The sequence below is a fragment of the Adiantum capillus-veneris genome, chromosome 27 (genome assembly GCF_014529385.1).
Source record: "Adiantum capillus-veneris isolate H3 chromosome 27, ASM1452938v2, whole genome shotgun sequence".
Lineage (NCBI taxonomy): Eukaryota > Viridiplantae > Streptophyta > Polypodiopsida > Polypodiales > Pteridaceae > Adiantum > Adiantum capillus-veneris.
The window spans coordinates 103,467,924-103,495,192 of NC_140957.1; the positions used below are offsets into that span (position 1 = coordinate 103,467,924).

Consider the following 27,269-nt stretch of genomic DNA (forward strand, 5'->3'; position numbering starts at 1 on the left):
AGGGATTCCCTAACCTTAGAGGAGCTTATTTGCAGCAATGGAGTAGGTGTGTCTATTTTTGTGCTTGCCAAAGGGCCTTTTTATAGCTGTACAAGACCTTGGGTTAGGTTAAACTTGACTAGGGTAGGTAATTAACCATAGTTAGGTTCCCTTTTGACCATTCCTTCAATTATGCAAATAAGGGACTTATTTTTTCATTAAAAATAGCCTTTTAGGTCGTGCAGTCTCCATAAGGGTTGATAAAGTATGTGGGCCCCACCATGATGTCCCTCCAGTGGCTCTTGCAGAGTGTCCCCATCTTGTTTGTTGTGTCTCTGGAAGCATCTTGAGCCGACCCCTCCACATGCAAGTGGTGTTTAACTCCCCATTGGTATTTGAGAATGTTGGAGAAGTCAAGAAAAATTTTCACCTTTGTGGTTTACCTGATTGTAACTTTGACCTGCAGTAACAGTGTCCGCAGCACCTTGTTTTCACCATAACTTTCAGCCTGTAACTCAGAATTGGGTGCTGTAAAAGACAAAGTTGACCTTCTCAAAGTGTTTAAGCTGATTTTGGAGTGTTTCTCAAGTATACCCACGAGCTAAGGCATTCAATATGCATCCAAAACACCTTTTGAACCAAGTCTCCTTGTAGGGGCCCTTTAGCATGCATCTAAGGTGTAGCATGCTTTTTCAAAAGAGAATCCACCTTAAACAAATGAGGTAGGCTCCAATAAAGTTTGATTTATTGGGGATATACATTATATTTAAGATTTGTTGACCAACACAAGTAAATTATCCAAGACTTGGGTCACATAGTGGTGGGGAAGGGAAGGCCTACAAGGTTAACCCTACCCTTGAGAGAAGATGGGTAAGATAAGTGCCCATAAATTATTTATTTACAAATTATGGGATGTAGATAGGTATTTAAATTAGTAAAGGTAATTAGTTAAAAGAATATGCAGTAAAAAAACTAGGAGAGTAGAATTAAGTTTACTATTTATATTCAGCATGAAGAGAGAAATATGATGTAAATGCATAAAGATCTAATAAGGGTAAGGTGTTTGTATGGAAAAAGGCTATTACGAAAAGAGAGAATGAACACTAGGTTAAAACTTTGATAAAAAATATATACATTTAACTAGAAATGTAGTGCAAATGCAAGGTTACCATTTAACGCTACTCACCACCATTTCCTTGTTAGCAACAACATAGGCACCGTATTCTAAAGGACTATAGGATAAAATTCAAAGGCTACTAAAAAATGATATAGCCATAGCAATTTCTTTTTTATCAATCATTTTCTTCTTGCACATGTCAGTTTCATTTCTTCCTTCACAGTAGGTCCTGTGCATCTTCTCTGCCCCATCCTCCGCTTGCTATATGAATATGAACTACCATATTTAGGATAAGCTCCCAATTTAAAATGGTGCTAGGTGAGCTCCCTCAATGATATTAGACTTTAAAATGAAGTCATATTTTACAATATTTTACACTTGTTCTTTGTCATCTAGGACTACGGATATTACAAGTGGCTTCTAATTAGTTACACCAAATTATACTTTTTTTCAATAATTAATATCTTTTTTATTTTTATACACATGAAGAATTCGGTGCATTTTTTTTAACATCATTTTTTATGATTTATTTATATTTTTAACATATTCTGATGTATAACATCATACAATGGTATTGAAACTAAAATTTGGAAACCTTTTTGAGATGTTTGGTGGTATAACATCCTTATACATCTAGAGGTGAAAATTTTTTATTTTTTTTGCCATACTCACAACTGTGAGTGGAGATATTTTATATTGAATTGGAAAAGAATATACAATCAACCTCAAGCACTATATGCCATTGAGGGGGCAAAGATTCCAAGAGGGACCCAGACGTAGAGGTGCTAAGTAAAACCTCTTGAGTAGCTAATTCAATTAAGTGCATGGTTCGACTCTTTGACATTAGTGGATTTCCCTCTCTTTGATCCCGCAACATAAATGAGCTCAATGATCTCATGCACAAAATTACCAAATTGAGCCACAACAAGCTTTGCCTCAAAGACACGAAGGTTCCTAGCTTTCCAAATTCGACTTAGATAACAAAACCTAGTGATTTGGGTGTAAACCAAGATGGCTTGGCTTTTCAAGCTACACCTTCCTAGGATTAGATCATTTGTAAAGAAGATACTCTTCTAGGTCTTTCACACCCTTTGCAAATTTTAGCGGCCAGATCGTGTGAGATAGGGCACTTATTGAACAGATGTAGGGAATCCTCTAAAGTTGTTTTACAGCCAGAGCAAGTGTCGATGCCAATCCCTTTACAGAAAATCTTATTCCCAGTAGGGATGGCTCTCCAAAGCACTTTCTAGATAAACACCTTCATTTAGCTATACCATTTTATCTCCAAAATGGCATTAACACTCTTCCACCATCATTCTTTCGACCAATTTTTCTTTCATATTTTGGTAAGTGGAGCAAACTAGTCTGCTTTGTATTCTAGCTTGTTATAGGTATCTTGGGTCTTGGAATTGCAAACACTCTATCTTTTGGCCAATGCTGGGCTATATAATCTAGCTTGGACCCAAGCATAGGTGCAAACCTTCCAAGACCCTATTAATTAGAAGCCTTTTGTATAAACTCAAATTATGAGGAATGACTAAATGGTCTACTTCGTTCCATCAAAGATTTCTATCATCCCAAAGATCTGACATTTTAGAGATCCCTTTGTTGCTCACCTTTGTGCAACTTCCAAAAAGGGTTCAAGGAACTCCTTCCAAGTTTGGATAGCTAGGGGGACCAATGAAAAGTGGAGCACCTAAAGTATTTGAAAGTCTCCCCCCATTCCAAGGCTAACACTGCTTTGTTAAACTTTCGTACTACTTCCCCTGTGTAGCCTCCAGGCTTAAGGAAGGTCTAAAGAGGCACCATAATTAAGCTCATGTTAACCTTGAGGAATCATAAAATACATCGAGAAGCTCCATGGCCCCAAACAGAGGTGACCATTATCCATGATCTTGTACACATTGCTAGCGATTTTTGGTCATGATGGTGAGGATCTCCCTAGTCCACTCGTCCAAGTACTTCCTTTTACCAATAGTGATATTCACTTCCTTGCTTTCTTGGATAATCTCTATGAAGCTAGCTCTTGAGAGGAAACTCCTTGAATAAGTGAGGGAGACGATGAAGGAGAAGAGGATGAGAACAAGCCACTAGAACAACGCTTGTCGTTTTGCACCCCAAGCACCAATCTGTTTCAATACTTGTAGCTAGAACCTTGATGCCGATTTGCAAAGCCCACCAAAATACCTTCCACAAAATGATCTTCATCAAGAGTGGCCATTGTGGAATCTAGATATTCTTTGCTATTGCCACCCATCTTGATCGACAGACCATTCTTTTTGCATTGCTTGTTGAGGGAGGAGAACCAATTAGTCTTGAACATTAGAGTGTGGTAGATACCCTAGGTTTGTGCTTTATCAAAATGTCTGCTCTGTGGTCACTGCTTTTTGCTCAAACTTGGACTCGCATTTATATGCAACAAAAAGTTGTCTAGCCCTTCTATAGCTTTGTTAAACAACACTCTTTCAATAGCATTGAGATGAAAATGGGTAGCCAATTAGTCAGTTTTTTTCTAGATCTTAATGTTTCTATTCAAAAAATGGGCCAGTCATCGAGTCCTTGCTTATTGACCTTTCAAGAAATTTATCTTCACAATGGGTTCAAAAATTGCTTCGTGCTTTAGAAAGCCAAGGGGACCAATGAGTTATGGATTTTTGAAAATATTTGGTTATCTCTCCACTCCAGAGCCTCCGTTACTATGGTACACTTGTATACTAGCTCGCCCATTGTGCCACCTAGTCTCAGGCTGGACCATCGATGGGCTAGCAGTTTGTCGTACACCTTGGGAGAAGAGTTTTGTCTTATTAATCATATCCTTTGTCATGATGGCCCATGCTTGCTTCACAATTGAGGCCACAAATATGGGACACTTGACCTTTGCATGAGTAGCAAGGTTAAGGATCTAGATACCACCTTGCTCCATCGGTCTAGCGATGGACTTCCATTAATCCCATTGCCAAGGCATCAAGTTTTTTGTGTTATTTTCACAAGAATCTTTTCACCAATTTCAAGAACTCTTTCAAGTTGCATTTGGATATCTAGAAGAGCAGACCAGTAAAGGCTATGTACAAGAGCATAAATGAATTACTTACTTTCACCCTACTCGCGAAGGGAAGTAGCACATACTTTGACCTTTGCACCTTACACCTTATGTTATCTAAGACCACTAGAATCTTTGCTTGTGTGTTATGCTCATTCCTAGAGGATCGTAGGTGTAAGAAAATAATTCCTTTTGATACCATCTCTCCAATCCACATAGATGGATTGAATAAGTCATTTTTTGAGAGTGAGATTAGTCTTGATTTCTCAATATTGCACTTTGACTTGCTATGGCAAACATTTACACAATCTCTAAAGACTTCCTAATTATCTCAGGGAAAGCTTTTAGGAAGAGAAGGGAGTCATCCGCAAAGATCTTTGCTAGGACTTTTCCGTTGTTATGCAAGGTCAGCCCTTGGATCTCCCCTCTTGCATCACTAGCTTCTAGCATGGTAATTAAAGGACGAGAGCATATGGTGAATATCATTGTTGCCAATGAGCAACCCATTTTGATTGATCTTTTGACTTTGAACGCTCCCACAATTCTATTATTGATTAATCTTTTGACTTCAAATGCTCCCACAAATCCATTATTGATTGATCTTTTGACTTTGAATGCTCCTACAATTCTTTTATTAAACAAGAGCTCAGAATGGTTACCAGCAACGTCCTTCTTCAACACAGCCTATGATTGTAAGCAAAAGTCTTTTGAAGACACACACACACACACACACACACACACAAGAGGCTAGTTTGTTTGTACTTATGCATGCACTATCAAATCTATACTAGAATTCACCCTTTTGGATATTATTTCACTAGTCTTGTAATGGGCCACACAAGTGGCTCATGTTTAGATTCTAGTATTTTAAGTATAAATTTTGCATATGACATAAAAACTTCATGAAACTTCTTGAGTAGGACAAATTGCGTTGCCGAGGATGTTGGTTTTTGGTGTATGCTATGCCAGAGGATTGGGTTCATTGCTGGACTTTGAGAGTCATATTTAAGTTAAAACTACTAAAAATCTCAGGGGTTTCACTATTCAGTACCCCCTATATAACGTGCATTTGCAGTGTGTTAAAAAACCCTCTCTTTTAACATGCATGAATGAATAAATAAACCCCTTATTTTAAGATTTTTTTCTATAATTGAATATAAAAATCCCTTATTTTAATGCATCTCTATTAAATTGTCTAAATTTTTTTGCATTTTAAAACTCCTCCTTTTGAACTCACGTTATACATTAAAATGATTACATAGTGCACCCCCCAGCTAAAAATAAAAAACGTAATTTTTTAAAAACAGCTTTTTTGCATAAAATTGTAATTTACTAAACTTAAGTGAATAGTAAATGTTGCTAGTCTTTATGTAAGCAACATAGAAGTGTGATAAACTCATCACATACCTATAAAGGGATTTTTCAAAGAAGTTTGAGTTTGTTAAAAAAGAAAAAGGTCTATCATTGAGTCAATTTAGTAAGATTATGCGTATTTTATCAAATTAGTCCTTGGAGCTAGCCATTGGCTATGCAAAGGAAACTTCAACCCTTGATTTATTTTCTCGATATTGTTTATTAACTCAAACTATATGTGTTGGGCGTATTTCCTTGAGAGGGTTTTTTTGTTTAGACATCTAAATAGCCGTTAAATTATTTTTTTACAAAAGCATCTTAAAGCCACAAAAGGGCTATCTTTTTAGAGGACTAGTGTTAAAATCATAGCAATTTCCACATTGCAAAAGGAAGAAGGGTGCTTCTATGCACAAATGTGTGTGTGTGTGTGTGTATGTGTGTGTGTGTGTGTGTGTGTGTGTGTGTGAGAGAGAGAGAGAGAGAGAGAGAGAGAGAGAGTGTTTCTTTTTCTTCCATGTGGGATTTCTGTAGATCTTAATGGAGGAAGATAAAGGTGAAGTAGCACACGTGCCTTGGTATGAGCCATTGAATCCCCAAAGACTCTCAATCTCCACCTTTCGTACCACAGGATTGGGTCGCTTTCTTGGTCGCAAATTGGTAATTTTTTTGAATTGAGAATAGCTATTAGTTGATATAATGACAATGAATAAAACAACATAAATTTTAGCATGGAAATTAGGAGGATCATTTGTCACTAGTTTGAAGCTTGTGTGCTTTACAAATAATAATAACATAAGAATATGTGGGCTTGGAGGATTCACTATTATTGACGACGAGTAAAACATGTAGAAGGTGGTGTTTAATGTGGTCTACCTGTAAGGGCTTTGTGCTAGCTTTAGAGCTAGAGACAAAACAAGATACTCGTAGGATTACAAATCATGGTTTTGTTGCATTCATGCCTGATGGCGGGAAAAAGAGCAGTGCAATCGGGTGGCCTATGTACTCGTGCACACTCCACAAACCACGCCTCATGCAAACAAGCAAAGAACAAAACAAAGGGGGCACCACCCTAAATTAAGAGGTTTAGGGACCTCACACATAGTGCACATAGGCAAGTGAGACTTCTCGCATTATGATGGCATCAAAACATATGGCAAAACACATAGAAACGAAGCTTAGGGACCTTATGTAGCATATATATACACAAGACATCAGCTTAACAATACAACGGCATCTGATCATACATAACAAGGATATAGAGAAACAAGCCAAGGATGGCATAATCCCTTGTCAAAAACAATCAACCCAGCAAGTAGGTATGATCCTACTAGCAACACATCAATACCTTAGAGAATGATGGCGAGGATGGTGGCCATGGAGCATGAGAGAAGACTCCTTATTTAGGTTTTAGGGCTAGTAATGTAGCATACTAGAGGGAGAGAGAGAGGGAGAGAGAGTAGAGCTCCATCCATAGCTCCTCGTTGTGAGCAATGTCGTCATAGCTTCATTGCTTGGTGAAGGGGGTGAAGTGTTGGTTTTGAGTGAGAGAAGGCCTCCTTATATAGGTTTCTGAGAGGGTTTAGGATTAGGGATAAACATGCTTAAATCCGCTGATTAGGGTTACTTTTTGCTTAGGGTGGTCAACAGATTGAGGTCACCTGATACGTCACCATCAAGATATTCTCTAGAGTGATGTGAGAGGGGAGGGTAAATGCTGATTTTTCTAATTGTGACACATGGGGATAAGGCCTTGACCAGCATTTAAGAGCAGATAGGTGGCTGTTGAAACTGGAGGTTCTGCACATGTCAGGGGGGGACCTGCTGGGTCCTCTTGAATATCAAATTCTCAAAAAATCCTCAACCATGGCTTCTTTTGACATGTGTTCTTTGAAAAAATCAGCATGTCTCTTTTCAACTCAAAAGTCTTTATCCCTGTTGACTCACCTTTACCATAAGATTTTTCCCTTTTCTCCTCCTGTAACTGCATTGTTGATGTCCAATCACTGCTTCTAGTAACAGTGAACTGTTACCTACCAAATACTTATGGTGCAGTAGAAAATATTTACCATGGGTAAAAAAAAGTTACTGTAGGTAAAAAGTGATTTGTATTTACCATGTAGGTGAAAAATATTTACTGTAGGTAAAAAATATTTAATGTCGATAAAAAAGTGAAAACGGAGTATGCTGTGCTGTGAGTCCACACGAACATCCTCGTGTAAATTTCACTAGAAATTCACACCTAGAATGGGCTATTCTGTAAGATATAGGTTGTAGGCATGCATAAGAGCTCGTTCCCACGTATCTTCTGTCCATGGCACTTTTTACTCTTTGGTGCTTGTGAAGTAGATTTTTCTTCTCTTTTGAGATCCCTTGGACTAGAGTATCCTCATCTCCCCAACAACTGACTGTGCCTTTATTGCATCTTCAGAAGGGGTCCTAAAAACCATGCATCAATGCCCACCTAGAGCACAAGGTAAATGTCCCTTTACACACACACACACACACACACACACACACACACACACACACACACACACACACACATATGTATACATATATTGAGCTTAAAGAAGTTTTGTAAAGTTTTCGCAACATACATAGATTTCTTCCACCCATTCAATTGTAGTAATCCCACGTGGTCAAGTATATCACATGTAATATTTATGGTCTATTCAAGCTAACATGTACAATAATGCTATGTTGGTTATAAGTTTTCATAAGTAGTTTTTAAGTAAGTAGTTTTCATAAGTAGTTTTTAACATCTTGAGAGCACTTGCTTGTGCACAATAGATATACAAAACTATAGTTTTCTCGTAGTTAGGCAGTGCTTTAACAAGTGAAGAGTATCTATTTGAGCCTATTGGTTGGACTATCCCCCATAACACCTTCAATAGAAAGATCTTCATAACAAGGAACCATTGAGGGTCCCACCCTACTGACACCCACCTGGACTCTAGCCATTGGTTTTGGCACTACTTATTGAGTGGGGAGAACCAATCTACTTTGAATGTTCGTTTTCATTATCTTTTCTTAGTTTGTGGTTTAGTGAAGTTTGGGCTAGTGCTAGGCTTTCCACTCAAATTTAGCCTCACATATTCACATATGTACATTGCTCAGTCCTTTGATAGCTCTGTTGATCAATAGTCTTTTAGTTTGGTTGAGGTTGAATTGGGTAGCCAGCTGGTCTACTTCTTTCCATCTTATACTATTTCCCAGAATTGGGATAAAAGAATCCTTTGTTATTAGCTTTTCTAGAAATCTCTCTCCAAAATAGATTTAATAATTCACTTTCCACTTTAGAGTGCCATGTGGACCAGTGTGTTATGGATTTTTTAAAGTTTATGGTTGCCTCTCCCCATTCTAGTGCCTCAAATGCTCTAGTATACTTTTGTACTAGATCGCCTGTGGTGTCACCTAGTTTCAAGTTTGTTGCCGAGGTGCCAAAAGTATGACTATCTTTTCATGAGCTCCCTTGGGAAAAGAGCTTCACCTTGTCAACAATGTACCCTATCATATTAGCCCATGCATGGTCTTGTTTGGTAATTGAGACCATAAATTAAGCACACTAGGCCTCTACATGCACTTTAGGGTTGTGGATCCCAACAACGCCTTGCTTCGTGGGTCTAGCAACACACTCCCATTTTGCCCACTTCTAGGGTATCATATCTTCGGTGTTATTTTTTTATATGAATCTTTTTACGGGTTCCATGAATTCCTTCTAGTTGCATTTAGCTATTTTGAGGGGTGGCTCAATGAAGGACAAATATAGGATCATAAACAAATTGATCACATGCACCTTGTTGTGGAATGGAAGGAGCACATATTCCCACCTTTGCATCTTGATCCTAGACCCATAGGAGCCTTTGTTTGTGAGAGATTCCTACCCCTAGAGGGATCCCAAGGTGTCAAGAGACCTTTCCTTTTGAGACAGTCCATCTTGACCATTTAGATGGATCGAATAAATCCCATTTTGATAGAGAAATCATTCTTGATTTTTCCACATTGCACTTAGAACCAGTGGGTGTGAAAAATGTTTAAAATATCTCTAGATCCTTTCTTAGCACTTGAAGGATGGATTTTGAGAAAAGAAATGAGTCATCAACAAAGAACTTTGCCAGGAGGAAACCCTTGGATTTTCCTTCTTGTAGCACTTGCCTCTAGCATGGTAACTAGGGAATGAGAATTGATTGTAAATAATAGTGGGATTAAAGGGACACCATGTTTGATTGATCATTTTACTTCAAAGACATCCATGCTTTTGTTATTAAACAATATCTCTAAGTGCATGGTCCTCGGATGTGTATCATATGACATAGTCATGGTCAACCCAACAACTTCATGACATCTTCTATGTAAAGAAAAGATATTTGGCCATACAATTTGTCAAGATCAATTTGTAAAAGGATAAATTCTTTATTAGTGAATCTTACATACTTAATGCTAACCATTATTTCCAGATTGTTATCATATATTAACCTTTCTTTGATAAAGCAGTGTTGGTACGGGATGATAGCCTTATCCAAGAGTGGAGAAAGCCTACTGGTGATAGCGTTGGAAATAATCCTATATGCTATTGTCATGATTGTGATCGGCTGCTAGTGTTTCATAGGAGGACAACAAATTTGATTAGGAATAGGGTTGCCAAGACCTCTTCATGCTTGTATCCGACACCCCTTCTACAAGGACTTTGTTTGCCAATCACATAATAGGGTCTTTACATCCTCCAAGACCTCTTTGAAGAACTCAATTTTCATCTTATCTCATTCTGGAAACTTCTCCTTGCCTAGTGAATATAGCACAAGCAAACATTCATCTTGAGAAAATACCTTCTCCAATAGGTCCGCTTCTGTCGACAATGCTCCTCATAATACCTTCCATAAAAAGACCTTCATCCCGTGCAACCATTGTGGAAACCAAATATTCTTCACGACTGCATTCTATTTTGACCCTTGCGAATTCTTGCCCCACTGCTTGTTTAATGGGGAGAACCAGTCCATGAAAGCCAAAAGGGTGTGGTACAACTCCTTGGTTTGCGATTTCATGAAATGTATGTTCTTAGGTCACCACCATGCTTATTACTCGAACTTGGACTCGCAGTTGAGTTGCAGTTAGGTGCACACCACCTGCCAAGATGCTCTAAGGATTTGTTGATAATTAATAGTCTTTCAATCCCACTACAATTATATCAAAGAGCTAGCTAGTCTGTTTCTATCCACCTACTACTGCTGTAATCCAAAACTTGGCCTAGTCTCTGAATACCTTTGTAAGTCCCCATGCTTGTTCAATGGGGAGAACTAGTCCATCAAAGCCACAAGGGTGTGATACATTCCTTGGTTTGCAGTTTCAAGAAATGTCTAATCTTAGGTCACCGCCATGCTTTCCACTCAACTTGGACTTGCAGTTAGGTGCACACACTTGCCAAGACGTTCGAGGGCTCTACTGATAATCACAGTCTTTCAGTCCCACTACAATTATATCAAAGAGCTAGCTAGTCTGCTCCTTTATGTCTACTATTGTTGCAATCCCAAAATTGGCCTAGTCGTCGAATACCTTTGTAAGCCCCACTACTTGTTCGATGGGGAGAACCAATCTGTCAAAGCCACACGAGTGTGGTACAATTCCTTGGTTTGTGGTTTCAAGAAATATTTGTTCTTAAATCACCTCCATTCTTTCCACTCGAACTTGGACTTGTAGTTAGGTGCTCACCACTTGCCAAGCCATTCTAAGGCTTTGTTGATAATCAATAGTCTTTCAATCCCACTACAATTATATCAAAGAGCTAGCTAGTCTGCTCCTTTATAGCTACTACTGCAGTAATCCCAAAATTGGCCTAGTCATCGAATACCTTTGTTATTAATCTTTTTAGCAACTTCCCTCCAAAAAGGGGTAACAAGGTTACTTCTCGCCTTAGAGAGACAAGGGGACCAATGAATTAAAGAATTTTGAAAATACCTCATTAGCTCTCCCCATTCCAAGGACTCTGTTGCTTTTTTTCATTTCCAAGTGAGCGCGCATATGGTGCCCCCAGGTTTTAGGATGGTCCATCAATGGGCAAGAAACTTGTCATGCACCTCGAGCCCTTTCCACTAGTCACCTTGGGAGCATAGTTTTGTATTGTCCATCATGGCCTTTGCCATAATAGCCCATGAATGGTCTTGCGTCTTGCTTCGCAAGTGCTACCGCAAACTTTGTGCACCGGGCCTCCACATGAGTACTAGGATTAAAAATCTTGAGATCGCCTTGCTATACAGGTCTTGCAATTGCCTCCCATCCAGCCCACTACCAAGACATTGAGTCTTTAGTGTTTTTCTTCCGCTAAGTAATATGTTTTCACAATCTTTAGAACCTTCCTAATTATAAGAGAGAACATTTTGAGGAAAAACAAGGAGTGATCCACAATTTTTTTTCCAAAAGTTGGTCTTTGCTAGACAGAGACAACCCTTGAATTTCCTCTTTTGCAGCACTGTGTTTGAGTACTATTAACAAAGGATGGGATCCAATGGCAAACATTAGAGGGCAAGTGGGAAGCCCTATTTAATTGATGTTTTGACCTCAAATGCACCCACAATTCTCTCATTAAATAGGAGCTTAGATTGGCTACCAGCACCAAGGGTGCTTACCAACCGACACATCCACAACCCAAAGCCGAGTGATTCGTGACATCTTCAATGAACAAACACATGATCCTGTCATACACTTTATCCAGATCCAGTTGTAGCAAGATACATTCCTACTTAGTCAAAGCAATATATTTATGCCGACCATTGCTACTAGAATGTTTTCATAGATTGACCTTCCCTGGATAAATCCATGCTGATGGGAGTAAGGACTTTGTCCAGGAGGCGAGAGAGTATGAGGGCTATAGTTTTGGGAATTATTTTACATGCTACTAACATTATTGTTATGGGGAACCAATGTTTCAGTTGGTAGCCAAAACTTGTTTGGGGATAGGCTTAATGAGGCCCCTTTTAATGCTTCTGGTTAGGACTCCATCAACCAGGGCTTGGTTATCCATTTGCATAATAGGGGACTTAAGATCATCGCAAAATTCTTTGAAGAACTCACTAATCAATCCACCCCAAACCAAGGGACATCTCTTTGCCTAAAGCTTGTATCCCGGGAGAGCATCCCTCCTCGGTGAACTCCTTCTCTATGGCTTCAGAGTGACATATTGTTCTTTTGATGCTCCCAAGAAGAGTAGATCTAGCATCATCCATTTCAAGGGAGTGGGCCTCAAGCTGGCCTATAATTTGTTGCAAGTGGTTAAGAATCAATTGAGCCATTTCATTTGGGCCCTTAACATCATTTCCTTCCACATCGGTGAGCAAGTGGACAAGGCCCCGATTTCTCTTGACATGATGGCCCTAAGGAAGTATGCATGGTTGGCCTCCTCCGACTGGAGGTAGGTTTCTTTGGATAAATTATAGCATTTCTCATCTCCTCTAGTTGGTGATCGATCAAGTCCTCTTTAGCTTCAAGCCATCTTTTATGCTCAAATTCCGATGTAGACCCCTCTTGTTTTTTGGAGGTTAAATGCTTTACTTCGTCTGCAAGATTCTTCAGGTGCTCCTCCCCGTATTTCTTTCTTCTAGGGCTTGCAATTTTAATTGCTTTTTGTATATATTTTTGGCAAATGTATCCTTGAAGACCTTAGGGCTTTCCAAATCCACATCTTTTTGAAGCTTTCTCAAAGATTTCAGGGCAAGGATTTTGAAGAGTGGGTCTTTGAAGAGATGAACCCTTATTGTAAGTAAGTTCTTATACCCTTGGGGGCAATGATTTTCTCCTTTGTTCTTTTTTAATTTCATGATGAACGATAGGTGATCCGACAGAGACTGTGAGGTTACCACCTTTAAATCAAGCCATGAGGGCAGCTAGTCGTCTTGGCGAGAGTAGTAGTAGTGATCCAATCAAGATGCCATGCCAACATAGTGTAGGATGGTGTACATGAACCCATGCATGCTACTACAAGGTTCCACCTCCCACATGCCCATTGATACCCATTTCTCACATACGTTTAGCCATCTGGATCTTTCAGATCCACCTAGCATGTTTGATGCATCGGTTCTTTCCCTTCTCTTCTCCACCATATATAAGTTCCCACTAGGAGCCATTCCCCTTAAACATGGATGCCTTTTAGATACACCATATATTTGATCTATACGTTACCAAGCAGGGTCCATATATGTGGATGATGGTGATATGATGATCTGTCCACTTTATCTTAACTCCTAGAACTCTCCCAGAGGGATGATTGAGCACCACCTTTGGCTCTAGATCTCTGTCCACAACAAAGAGGATGCCATCGTATCCATTAGCCCCTTCCTTGTAGAAGACCAACTTCTTTCCCATAGCACCTTCCTTGTAGAAGACCAACTTCTTTCCCGTAGCTTGTCGTCTTTTGCTAGTAGCATCAAGGTGATGCTCCTACATAGTCCAAAAGTTTATACCCTTGTCTTTTATGAATTTCTCCCAGAAAAGGGAGCGTTTCTTTTGGGTTTTGAGCCCCTTCACATTCCATGACTAGAGTACAAACTCTTACATTATTGAGAGAGGGGTATGAACGCCTCCACCTCTAGGAACTCTTCTTTTGTGCCCTCTTTCTTGTTTCCCTCCTCCATTGGACCATCCCCATTCCCCTCGATAACCATGAGTTTTTTTTGGGTTGGCATCCTAAAGAACCTCAAAGAAATTATCATAAAGGGAGGGGGTTTTGTAAACATCTGGCAGTGCTTCTTTCAGCTACCTCGTTTCCTATGCTTGGGATTTGAACCCCTTCCATGATATGTTGGATATTTGCTGCCATCCTTCTTCTTTCTTTCTAAACAAGGGAGACATAATAATTTTTTGAAACACTGGAAATGACCGTTTTGTCTTGGGAAATGGACTTGAGACGGTACCTAGGAGTGGCCATTTTGTTGCTAAGATGGCTTTGATGGGTTTATCCACATTCCCTAGGGTTTCCTTGCTAGTATTACGCCATCCATCTTCCTGTGTCTTCTCAAAAACCTTGGATGGAGGAGTCTCCTCTTGAGTATCTATTTGGCCCATTGTAGGCATAACTCTTCCACCAACTATCAGGCCTGGGGTCGTTACCAAAGTAGGGGGACATGCCCTAGCAAAGTGCGCAAATTTGTTACACTTTTTGAAGAACGCCCGAAAGAAGGTGCCAAAGTTTAGAGAAATGTCCTTAAGACTAGCTCCCACATTCACTACAAGATTCTTGGGATGGGTCTTTCTGAGACCCCACCAAATACACACCTTATTGGTAGAGTTTCCTACCGCTCTATTTGGTGATATAAATAAATAGGTACCCAGGGTTATTGCTAGGTCTTTCATTTATTCTCAGCCACATCAAGGAGTTGACAAATTCTCGCCATACTGAACACTTATCTTCAAATGTATCGGGGGAATCAAATGAGGGATCCCAAGGGAGTACACGAACCGGTGATCGGTTGAGAAGCAACGGGCTTTTGGCTAAGATTTTGGACATGGCCGCCTTGTTGCTGAATTGTACAACAAAGGAGCCATTTGCTAGGTATTGAGCGTTAGAAACACGTTACACATCCACCTTGATTCATAACGTTGGGACTATGGAGCCAATTGACACGTTCAGTTGAGGCAGGAACCTTGCCCATGAATCTGATGGTGAGTGTGGATTTAGCAAGCTCGGTGAGTTGTTTCTTGATCAGAGCAGGAGGGACCGCAATGGTGAGTGGCTCCTCCACTTCCACACTTTGTGGGAGAGTATTTTTTAAAGCTTGATAGGCCTTGTCCTCCTTGATGGCATCTTGAGGACCGGAGTGTGCTTCAACTTCTTCTAGTGTCCTTTTATTTAGAGACAACATGCTCAATATTTTGGCCAATTCTTTCTCGATTTGAGTCTTGCACCTCTTTGTTAAGCCTCGAGATGCCCCTCTGGTCACCCTCATTATGCTGGGAAACAATTACTTCCGAGCCTTCATCTCCCCTACTAAAAGAGGTGTCCTTTGCCTCTCTTTGATCCCCCCATTGCCACTCTGTGTATGTAAGTTTGTGAGAGTTATCCATAGCCCTGCCTTGGAAGAAGGAACTGATGTGACCCAATCTTTAGCCAAGGCACCACAAAAGTTTAAATAATCTTGCCGAGCGTGACCACACCCCCAAGATGGATTTCCCTTTTGAAAGGTCCCTTCTATGTGCTCACTGAATGGATCGTGATCCATTGCAGGTCCTCCCCTTAGAGGGAAACTGCCAACAACGCCAATACCCCCACTTAGTGTATGCACACCTCATTAGCACTACCCGAAAATAGCAAGTGATTGATCACAATCCGTGGGATGGATTGCGATCTATGATGATGAAGCTCACGAACACACAACTTATGGAGTCTGAGCCAACAAGGCACGCCAACCCTTACAAGTAGTAATGAAACGCACACTCACACAAATTCACAAATTGAGTATTTTTGGACACTTGTACATGACAACTAAAAATGCAATGCTTTGATAATTCTGATAGTATTTACAAGTACCTATGGTGTACACATCATAGGTACTTGATCTCTAAATGCAATGGCTTGATAATCTTGATAGTAATTACAAGTACCTATGGTGTACACACCTTTCAAATCAAAACCTACAGTTTGAACATATTTATGGTATATACTTAACAACTTGAGCATAACTACTTGAATAAAACCATTTTCTTAGCCTTGATGTCTTAAGGAAAACTAGGCAACAATCAAGATTTATGCCAAAATCTAGGGTATTGATAACTAAAAGGACCAATTTGTTGATTTGAAAGGATGAATGGAATTACAATTAGGATTCTTTATTTTCAACCAAGATATTTATACTAGAAACTAGGATACGTGAGCCTTGCTTAGGAACCAAAAAATTGTTTATTGATATTAACACCAAAAAAAAATTGTTACAAGATATTTTGTAGTTCTTGCATGTATGGAAAATAGTCTTAGACTTCAAGACATAGATGCCACATTATAGTCTTAGACTTCAAGACATAGATGCTACATTATAAGTATGATTAATAGAGTGAAGTTTACTTTTTGAGTGAAGTTTATTCTTTTGTGAGAGTAGAGATACAAGGACGCTTGCATTAAAATTCAAAGCCAAAAACTCTCATGAGTGGTTTAGGGATATTGCTATTGCAATGGTTGGTCACTGCTAAAGTAGAGGTCTCTCAATATATGTCACAGGGTGGCTCCCCTATCAGTTGATGTACCTATGGTTACTTAGGAGACGTCATAGCTCGCGGCTCGAGCATGACTTGAATTTGTAACTTTTTGGTTTTACTAATATAACTCACTCACAATTGGGAGTTCTGCACAAATAAAAACAAATATTTAAGCCAATAAAGTATTAATATTCAAGACCTTTGGGAGCACCCAGTCCACACTTAATGTATAAGGATGAGAATTTGGAAAGGAAATTCACCACCAAAATTTGTGCTTGGTTAGACTTAAGCCTTTGGTAGTGTTTGAATTGAGGTGGTTTTGAACTTTACCTTTCTCATATGAAATTGTATCAATTTTAATTTCTTAAAATAGGCCCCAGAATCAATTAAGTCTCATAAAATTTCTTAAATTTTTGTTGCTTATAGTTGTGGATGATGGAGCTCTCACATCTTGTGCCTAAAGGAAGCCTTGAAGTAAGCCAGTTGCTGGAGAGATCAGGACATGGTTTACTTTTGGGGGGGAGGTAAGGAAATTTTCCCCAAAAATATTCATTATATGCTTCAATGGTTTTCTTTATCTCCAAGTTTAATTTTGTATGATTTTTTTTGCAGGCTAAAGATATTTACACCTATATACTTCTTCCTTGCTCAAAAGCCTCATCTTTAGAGTACAATTTGTGTATGGTTAACTTGTGTTCACCATATTTGAAAGACAATTTATCAATTCCTTCGTATGCAATAATAGAAAAGCAAATAGTTTCAACTTGTGCTTTTTGGAATCCCTTGTGCGTTAGTGGGTGCTTGTAAGGGCTACTCTTCTTTGTCCTCCAGATGCAGATTTGATTGTTTTTTTTTCGTTCTTGTAGCAAAAGGAACTTGTTGTTTTGCTGAATCAAATTGTATACTCACAGTGTTTTGACTCCAGTCAAGTTGTACCTTACACTTTCTTTGCCAAGGTTGCCCTAGCAATACTGCATGTTGTGTGTTCGTATCTTCTACCACATAAAATTTATGCGGATAGACATGTTGGTTTACCTGTACTCTAAGCACTGTCCATCCTAGGACCTTAATCAAATGCTCTGAATAACTTTGGAGCTCGTTCTTCGTCTCTTATAGTTGGTTGTCAAGTTGAAGTTTCTTGTAAAGGTTGTAGGAGATCAAGTTTCCTTGAGCCCCTGAATCAAGTATCGTTGTTGCCTTCACTTGACTGTTTCCAATTTTGACATCAATTTCAGGCCCCTGTATGGTCTCGTTGTCAAATTCTATGACCCGGATTGCATTTATCTTTAGAGGTGGTCCATATTGTTGTTGCCGTCAAAGAAGCTTCTGTTTTGCTATCCTTTCTTTCGCCTCGGCTTGAGCTTTTGCCACTATGTTATGTTTTGCTTGCGTTCGTTTCTTTGCTTGATGGATTTGTTGGAGCATATTTGGGATTACTGGTAGAGGAAATATTTTTAGGCGGCAACCACTTATTTAGTTAGGCATTTCCTCCCCATCCAATGTGGCAAGCTTGACGGCCCCACTTGGTGATAAGTCTTTAATCATAAAGGGTCCCGTCCCTTGCTTTTTAAGTTTTGTTGCATGTTGTTTTAATGTGTGAACCCGGACATAATGTCCTGTTTTGAATTTTTTGGAGCGTACATGCTTATCAAAGAATTCTTTTTGCCGACGTTTTTGAGTGTATATAGAAGCTAATGATTTCAAGCGAAGCTCATCTAGCTTGTCAAGGTCATCTATATGTGAGGACATCTCATGACCTATCCACTCTAGACATTTTGTTGTTCTTAGCGTTGGGATTAAGAATTCTATAGGCAATATAACATTAAGTACAAACACCATGTTGTACGGTGTTGTGCCTATTGAGGTTTTCTAAGCAATCATATACGCCCATAAAGTTGAATGTAGTTTCTGATCCCAATCCATTCTAGACTCTGATACTAACTTAATTAAGATTGTGCATAGAGTCTTATTTGTAGCTTCGGCTTGGCCATTAGCATGTGGGTGGTAGGGAGCTGACTTCTTATAAACTATCATGAAGTCTTCAAGAAGATTTTCAATTATCTCATTTATGAAATGTGTGCCTCGATCACTAATAATTTCTATAGGTAGACCATATCTAACAAAGACATTTTCATATAGAGATTGTGCAGTAGTCCTGGCATCAGCCTTTTATGTAGCTTTAGATTCTACTCATTTTGTGAGATTATCTGTGGCTACAATGATGTACTGGGCATGTGTTTTGTAAGCAAGGGATGATATTGGTCCTACAAAGTCTATTCACCACTTGGAAAAGGCTCTGGATCCCATCATTGTCCGTAAGGGCATCTCATCCCGTTTTTGTTGTATTTTCCCTGAGAAATGGCCCCCACTAATCCCTCCATGTGATTGTTCCAGGATTGGAATGTACATGTTCTCCGTTGCGCATAGCCTAAGCTGGTTATCCTTCTCCCTTTTATAAAGTTGATTTCCAATAAGAGTGAAATCGCAAGCTTCTATCTCTATTGTTCTCTGTCGTGCTTTGGTGATATTTTAAAGAAACGTCTGTCTTTTCAAATAGTCAACAATATATTGACTCCATTCTGGCGTAAGTGTTACCTGAAACAATGTGGCATGTTCAATGGGTGGGCTTCATCTGCATTTGATGCAGCTAGTGACATATTCATGAACATCAATGTGCATAGTTGGCCAATACACTCCCAATTGTCACAGTCGTTGGAAAGTTTTGGTGTCTGAACAATGAAACGTTAACGTTTGAATATGAGCTTCCAACAAATATGTTTCATATCCCTGAGGGTTTATGCACAAAGACCATATTAGGTATTATGGTAGAAATCCCGCATTATGGGAATCTCCAAATTTTACAAATTTGTGTAATTTGGAAATTTCCAACTTAAAGTGGGAAAAAGGAGACAAACTTATTGATAAGATAGAGTGAAAATCTTATTGGATTGTGGTGCTGATAAACACCAAAAGTCAAGAGGATGAACAAAGCATGAATTTGAAGAAACTCTCTTAATTAAATAAAAGAAAGAAAGGTTGATACAACTACAGATCTTGTTTAAAAAATTGACTCTTATAGTCACAATAGAAGCTCCGCATAATCTACTCCAAATTTTGATCCAAGCGTGGTTGATGTGCATGAGCAAGACTTGCTTTGGCTTTTAGAGCATGCCTTTCTAAAATCTTAATTCTAGAAAATGGTCCTTCTTTGTTGGGTCTCCATGACCAAACAATTGCATCTAGCGTTTCCCACAGTTGTGGGTCTTTGTAGTTGATAGCCCAAAAACCCTTCCAGCAATTAGTGTAAGCTTGAGTATCCATCATCCCACTTTTTCTTGCACAAGGTGCCCAATATTGAATCAATTTTTTTTTTGTAGTTTGGTGATGTAGGCTCGTTATCAATGTCGCGATAAAGCCATTGCGAGCCAAACTTGGATAGATTTCCATGTCACTTGGAGCTAGCATAACAAAATCACCTTGGTGCACATCAGACATAGGGTCAAACTCTTCCCTTGGTGATGTAGGCTCGTTATCAATGTCGCGATAAAGACATTGCGAGCAAAACTTGGATAGATTTCCATGTCACTTGGAGCTAGCATAACAAAATCACCTTGGTGCACATCAGACATAGGGTCAAACTCTTCCCTTGGTCTATCTCGTTGAGGACCACAAAAATGATCATTCAACTCTTCAAGGCCTAGGAATATTTTTCCTCCTTGCTGTAAGATCATTGTAGTGGATTGTAGATGACAAGAGTCCTGAGTTGTTGGCCAAAATTCTCATACAAGCATCCCTCTAATATGGTTGCTTTTCCAAGATCTTCAATCACCTTACTCCAGTAATCTATCAGAGGTCTATGATACCATGGCACATTTGAACCATTCCCTAATTTTTTCCAAAAATTAATATAACTCTTCAACCCTAAAATCACTTCTTTGTGAGCCTTGACATATTCTACCATTGGAACCAAAGGTGGATCTCCATGTGGCAGCATTTCCTTGTATGTCTCTTTCCAAAGGCGAATACTTCCACTCCAACTTGATACACCTACATGTACTTTATACTACATCATTGGTGTCTCATCTTGCATAAAAAATGTGAATTGAAGTGGTTTGGAATGTCCAACAAGTATTTCTTGTCCATCACAAAGATAACCATCACAATATTGCTTGAAATCGGGGAACTTTTCAAGAAAAAATGGGGCCAAAGATGAAGATGAGCTATTTCGTAATGTATCCATCAAGTGTGGCAAAGTGTGTAACTCTCAATTTGTTTGAAAACTTATTGAACATGGCATCTATGTCCCCATGTATATGCCCAACCATAAAAAATCCTCGTTGGATGGTTTTGAAAACACCCCTTGCAACAAGCATTGTCAAATAGGCAAATAAGTATTGATTTTTGTTTTCCCCTACACAATTATCCAAGTGTAGTAACAAGTTCTCTTGCAACTTGCAAAATTTTGACCGCCATTCCGCTTATGTAGCTTGTGTTGGTTGCACGATGGGCTCTTTTCCATCACTCTAGTTGTGGTGGTCTAAAGAATCCCTTGATTTCAAAGCATATAGTAGAGAGATACTACTCCTTGGTAGTCCATTTGTTGCTAGATCACCAAGAGGATGCTTATCTATCGTCTGTAAGTTATGTAAACAATTAGCAATTGAGCCAATTGTAGGATTTGGATCAGCTGGCACAAACCATTCAAGACAAAGTGACCATAATGACCTTCTCCATGGCCATGAGTGATCATACCTATCAAAGCCACCTGAAAATTGTATCCTGAAGCCACACCCTTAGGAACAATGCGTAATCTAGGAATGGCAGTCTTCTTTTGATCCATCTTATCATGGATTATACAAACATACTTTTTTGGTTGAGTTTTTGAACATGTGCGCCATGCATAATATATAAGTGCCTACAACTCTTCTGTTGTGCCATGTGAACTTCGCTATCTCTCAAGAGAAGATCTCTCTCTTCAAGAGAAAGTTTAGCTTCTAGCCTTGCCTTGATTGGACTAAGAGAGCTCACTTGTCTTTGTTAAACTGACATGTGGATACTCTTTGTTCCAAATTCTACCAAAAGAAGATTGAGATAACTTCTTCTCATAGCCAATTTGGTCCACTGTTGTGTTGATTTTTCTTAAAATATCAACTTGTCTGATGGAATCACTAATTGAGTCTCTCTTGAGCCATCTAATAGTGTTCTGCTTCTATGTGGCATCTTCTCATAGTTGTTATCCACGAATTCATTTAAGAGTGCTCTTGCTAAACTAGTATGTTGAAGTCCTCTTCTCAATGTACATGTGTTGCCATGCACATATTGGCGCATACCGTTTTCAAAATTTTCCTTCTAGTGGTAAAATGATGTCTTTGGTATTCCATGTAGCTCATACCATGCTCTACAAAAAACAATAGAGCCATTTATCTTGAATTGGTATCTCATCTTTCTCATCTTTTTGATAGCATATGAAAAGAACATCATATACATAATTTGTGTGTGCTTTTTGAGACTCTCCCCAGAATTCTTGCCGTAATCTTGTCACTAAATCACGATCTACAAACTGATAGCATTTTTTTCCACAAAAATCAATACATGAATCCCTTTGAATGGACTCAGCTGAAAGATAAAAAATAGAAGCTGATGTTGCTTGCACTTTTTGAGTCATGTTGATGAAACTGTATCATCTCTTCCTTATCAAAGGGGCATCAACACTACCATCAAGGTTTTTCTCAGCATTGTCATCGTTGGATACATCCTCACATCTAGTATGCATTTCATCAACAGGAACAAAGCGTTGTAGTGGGCTCCCATCCAACATGGTTGTCTATTGGATGGGCCACTTTAGCAAAGTAATGCTTCCCACTTCAGGCATATTCTCACTGATTGTATTCTCCCTTTCAATACCTACGTCCACAAAGTCATCACCAAGTACTTGAAAATTGACATAATCATGTGGAATTACATACAAGATGGTCCCTTCATTCACAGTGTGCATCATTGTGTCATCCTTTGAAAGGACCCTTTGATTTCTCCAAGATTCGCGTATTGACATTTCAAACTCTAGGGTTGTAATAGGTATTGCATCTGTAACTAGAGGATCAAGATGATCCCCTTGTTCATCAACATTGTGGCTTTCATTTGTGTCAATTATGTTGTCATTCATTATGGATTTCTATAAAAGAAGCTTAGGCCATCGAACAATACTCCATAATGAGCTTTGGAAAGATGTAGTATCCATTGTAGAAAAAGGGAGGACCACATCCTTCAAACATTCCTCCACTAGTATAGATACATCTCCTTGCCCTATCTTTGTACCACCACAAATGGAATAAGGATCTGTTCTACACACACAACCAATACCAACAATTTCATTATCAAGTACCATATACACTTTCTCCCCAAATTCAAAGTCCATCATGTAAGTTGAAAAGAAACACCTTGTTAAGTTCATATTTATAGATAAATTCTCTTTGAAAAAAAATGTATAAGTTATGTTACACATTATACAAGGGTTGTGAATACTATAACTCTATAGACATTTCTATATTAGATCATAGCTTGAACAAGTGGTGGACCTAGTACTAATGGCTAGTGTCCAAGGTGTTATTTTAGGAACTTGCTTGTCAATGTCCAAGTATCTCTTGCTTCTAAAAATGAAACTAAGGTTGGACAAGGGGGGATCTTAAAACCAAAGCCCCTTTCTATATGAGATAAAGCTTGGAGAAATGGTGGACCTAGTTCTAATGTCTATTGTTCAAGGTGCTATTGTAGGAACTTTCTTCCCAATGTCCAAATATCCCTTGCTTCTTTCAAAGGAAGTAAGGTTGGACAAGTGGTGGAGCTTGAAACCAAAAGTCCCTTTTTCTATATGAGAGTAAAGCTTGGACAAGTGATGGACCTAGTTTTAATGTCCAGTGTCCAAGGTGGTGTTGTAGGATCTTGGTTCCCAATGTGCAAGTATCTCTTGCTTCTTTCAATGGAAGTATGGTTGGACAAGTGATGGATCTCAAAACCAAAAGTCCCTTTCTATATGAGAGTAAATCTTGGACAAGTGGTGGACCTAGTTGATGTTTAAGGTGAAATATTGTAGGGTCTTGGTTCTCAATGTCCAAGTAGCCCTTGCTTCTTTTAATGGAAGTAAGGCTGGACAAGTGGTGGAGCTTGAAACCAAAAGTCCCTTTTATATATGAGAAAAAAGGTTGGACAAGTGGTGGACCTAGTTTTAATGTCCAGTGTCCAAGGTGGTATTGTAGGATCTTGGTTCCCAATGTGCAAGTATCTCTTGATTCTTTCAATGGAAGTATGGCTGGACAAGTGATGGATCTCAAAACCAAAAGTCCCTTTTTATATGAGAGTACAAGTTAGACAAGTGGTGGACCTAGTTAATGTCCAAGGTGAACTATTGTAGGGCCTTGGTTATCAATGTCCAACTAGCCCTTGCTTCTTTTAATGGAAGTAAGGTTGGACAAGTGGTGGAGCTTGAAACCAGAAGTTCTTTTTATATATGAGAGTAAAGGTTGGACAAGTGGTGGACCTAGTTGTAATGGCTAGTGTCCAAGGTGGTGTAGGATCTTGGTTCCCAATGTCCAAGTATCTCTTGCTTCTTTCAATGCAAGTGGGGTCCAATAGCATTTGAGAAGAAAAATAAGGTCCAATAGCATTTGAGAAGAGAATTTGGGGTCCAATTGAAATTGAGAAGAGAATTGGGATCCAATAGGAATTGAGAAGAGAAATTGGGGTCCAATAGGAATTGAGAAGAGAATTACATCCACCGTTTTCCTATATAAGCATCCCCTCTCCTTTGTACTTGGACACACATATTGCTAAGCTACTTGTATATTTGCCATGCTCAAGATTATGCTTAAGTAAATCAAGGTTTCCATTAAACCTTGGTCTTGCTCTCTCCCTCTCTTGAAGGTCAAACCCTCAACTCTCTTCCTTTCTTGAAGGCCAAACCCTTGAGGGTTTTGTGAAGAAACTCCTCTCTCCTTCCTCTTCACCATAAATCCCTTTCCTTCCTCCTTGAGCCTCACATCTCTTCAAGAAGGACTTCAACCCCACTTCCCTCTTGTTTAGAGGAGGTAATCTTCATTTCTAGTAGGATTAATTAATCCATGTGTTTTATTACTAGGAAGGTTTATGTACATCATTTTAGGTTTACGCTTTAATGGTAACCTTGGAATTAGGTCTAAGTATTAATGGTAGTTATGCATCATTAAATTATGCTTCAAAGGTAGATTTGCACTTGTAAGCTAAGCTTTAATGGTAACTTTGCACTTGCGTGTAAGTTTTAGTGATTACCTTGCATTTTTAGGTTTTAAGCTTTAATGAAAACCTTGCAATTAGGGTTAAGTGATAAGAGTATCTACGGATCATAAAGTTGAGCTTCAAAGGTAGATTTGCACTCGTAAGCTAAGCTTTAATGGTAACTTTGCACTTAGATGTAAGCTTTAGTGATTACCTTGCATTCTTAGGTTTTAAGCTTTAATGGAAACCTTGCAATTAGGGTTAAGTGATAAGAGTATCTATGCATCATAAAGTTGAGCTTCAAAGGTAGATTTGCACTCATAAGCTAAGATTTAATGGTAACTTTGCACTTAGCTGTAAGATTTAGTGATTACCTTGGAATTTTTAGGTTTTAAGCTTTAATGGAAACCTCGCAATTAGGGTCAAGTGATAAGAGTATCTATGCATCATAAACTTAAGCTTCAAAGGTAGATTTACTCTCGTAAGCTAAGCTTTAATGGTAAATTTACACGTAGATGTAAGCTTTAATGATTACATTGCATTTTTAGGTTTTAAGCTTTAATGGAAACCTTGCAATTAGGGTCAAGTGATAAGAGTATCTATGCATCATAAAATTAAGCTTCAAAGGTAGATTTTCTCTCGTAAGCTAATCTTTAATGGTAACTTTGTACGTAGGTGTAAGATTTAGTGACTACCTTGCATTTTTAGGTTTAAGATTTATTGAAAACCTCGCAATTAGGTTAAGTGCTAAGAGTATCTAAACATCATTAAGTTAAGTTTCAAAGATAGATTTGCACTCTTAAGCTAAGCATTAATGGTAACTTTGCACTTAGGTGTAAGATTTAGTGACTACCTTGTATTTTAGGTTTAAGCTTTAATGGAAAGCTCGAAAAGTCATAAATTATAGGATGACCTTCTAGCTTCCTAAAATGGAAAGCTAAGTACCATAAGAAAAGAGTAGTTGTCTAAGCTTGATAGAAGTAGTTCAATTTTTGGTATTGAAGAGTATTTCTAAAGTTTTCAATTTCAAGTTTGTTTGCACATACAAGATGGGGGAGATAGGGGATAACTTCGTGGAATTGATCTCCGTGTTGTTTGAACCGAAAACTCTACAAGCTTCCATGGAGATGCCCCATGGATGGCAAAGGATTGCAAAAACCTGGGAATCGACAAAATGAGGATTGAACTTAAAAAGTTGACATTTCCGAAGAGACATTAACCATCAAATACCTATGGCAAAAACGCGCTTATATTTTATAAATAAACTTGGTTGTCAGATAATTAATGAAAGTAGGAATTAAGGTTGATAAATGAATGAACCTGGAAAATACCAACTAGGAGTTAAAAAGGAACCTTGAGGGGTGATAGGGATAGCCCATTGCAAAACATAGATTTAACTAGGAGTTTTGAAGTTTGTTTGGAAATGATCGGGAACCAAGATGGATCTTCTTGGGGTCAATTTGATTGAAAGGCCGGCCCATTGAGAGGATTCTCTTGTGGAACTTGTCGGAGATTGGCCCTTTTCGGCTAGGACAGTGTAACCGACAAGTTGTTATACATAGGTCATTCATGCCAGAGGGATAAGGGATGAATGGGTTTGTTTTATTTTTTCCGGCCAGGTGAAGTACCCACGGTATCTTATTGGAAATCGACCATAATCCGGGTATGGCATGATGCCAATAGTTGGCTGAGAAGGTTATTCTCAGGGAGGATGGTGTGAATTTAATTAAGGAAATTTGTTCGACTTGGTTGCTTAAAAAGGAACTGGAAAGGCTAGGAATATAGGGGCTATCCTGTGCATCTGTCACCAGATGGTGCTATACCTCTCGAAATAAAATGCTTAGGAAGGAATGATTAAATTACTTAATGAGCCTTTCCCAAACACTTAATTCCGGGAAATATTGTGAAGGTGCTGCCATTTCGATGGCTTGTAACCGATTATCTTGACCTGAATGGGGAGGCAAGATGAATTGGTTGAAACTAAATGTGTTGCATGATTAGTAATAAACCTAGTTACAAGCTAATTATAGCAAACAACGAAAAGAAAATGAATTAAAAGTTTCTAAATAAAGATCTGGTGGAAACAACCAGATGAATTTCCGTGAACGAGGGTATGCAACAGATTGCATGCTGCTTGTTGTTTGATGATGTATGATAGACTGCTTTCTTCCTGATTTTGTACTACCTCGAGAAGGGATTTTCATGAAATGGTTCGGTGGGTGGGCGGATCCGGAGGGTCAAATGGCCGGATGCTGATTTAAAATTTTAATGTTAAACGTTAGGACTACGTGGGATAAAGATGGGTAATCGGGGACGAGCGAGACCAGGTAGGATTGCAAGATCCCTCTTCTTAGGGAA

The 27,269-nt window shown here is 38.8% G+C and overlaps 1 protein-coding gene across 3 annotated transcripts in view; it reads left to right on the forward strand.

The window, feature by feature from the left end:
- LOC147422481 (cycloartenol-C-24-methyltransferase-like) overlaps positions 1-17,429 on the forward strand; it is a 34,549-nt gene extending 17,120 nt beyond the window's left edge. For 2 of the 3 annotated variants that reach the window (XM_086503207.1, XM_086503208.1), the window contains 3 exons: positions 6,021-6,146; positions 17,091-17,188; positions 17,277-17,429. In XM_086503207.1, the coding sequence (XP_086359333.1) occupies positions 6,021-6,146; positions 17,091-17,188; positions 17,277-17,331 (279 nt within the window). In that variant the 3' untranslated portion in view covers positions 17,332-17,429. The remainder of the gene's footprint in view (positions 1-6,020; positions 6,147-17,090; positions 17,189-17,276) is intronic. The other variant, XM_086503209.1, reaches the window with a different exon arrangement.
- Positions 17,430-27,269: the final 9,840 nt, after the last annotated feature.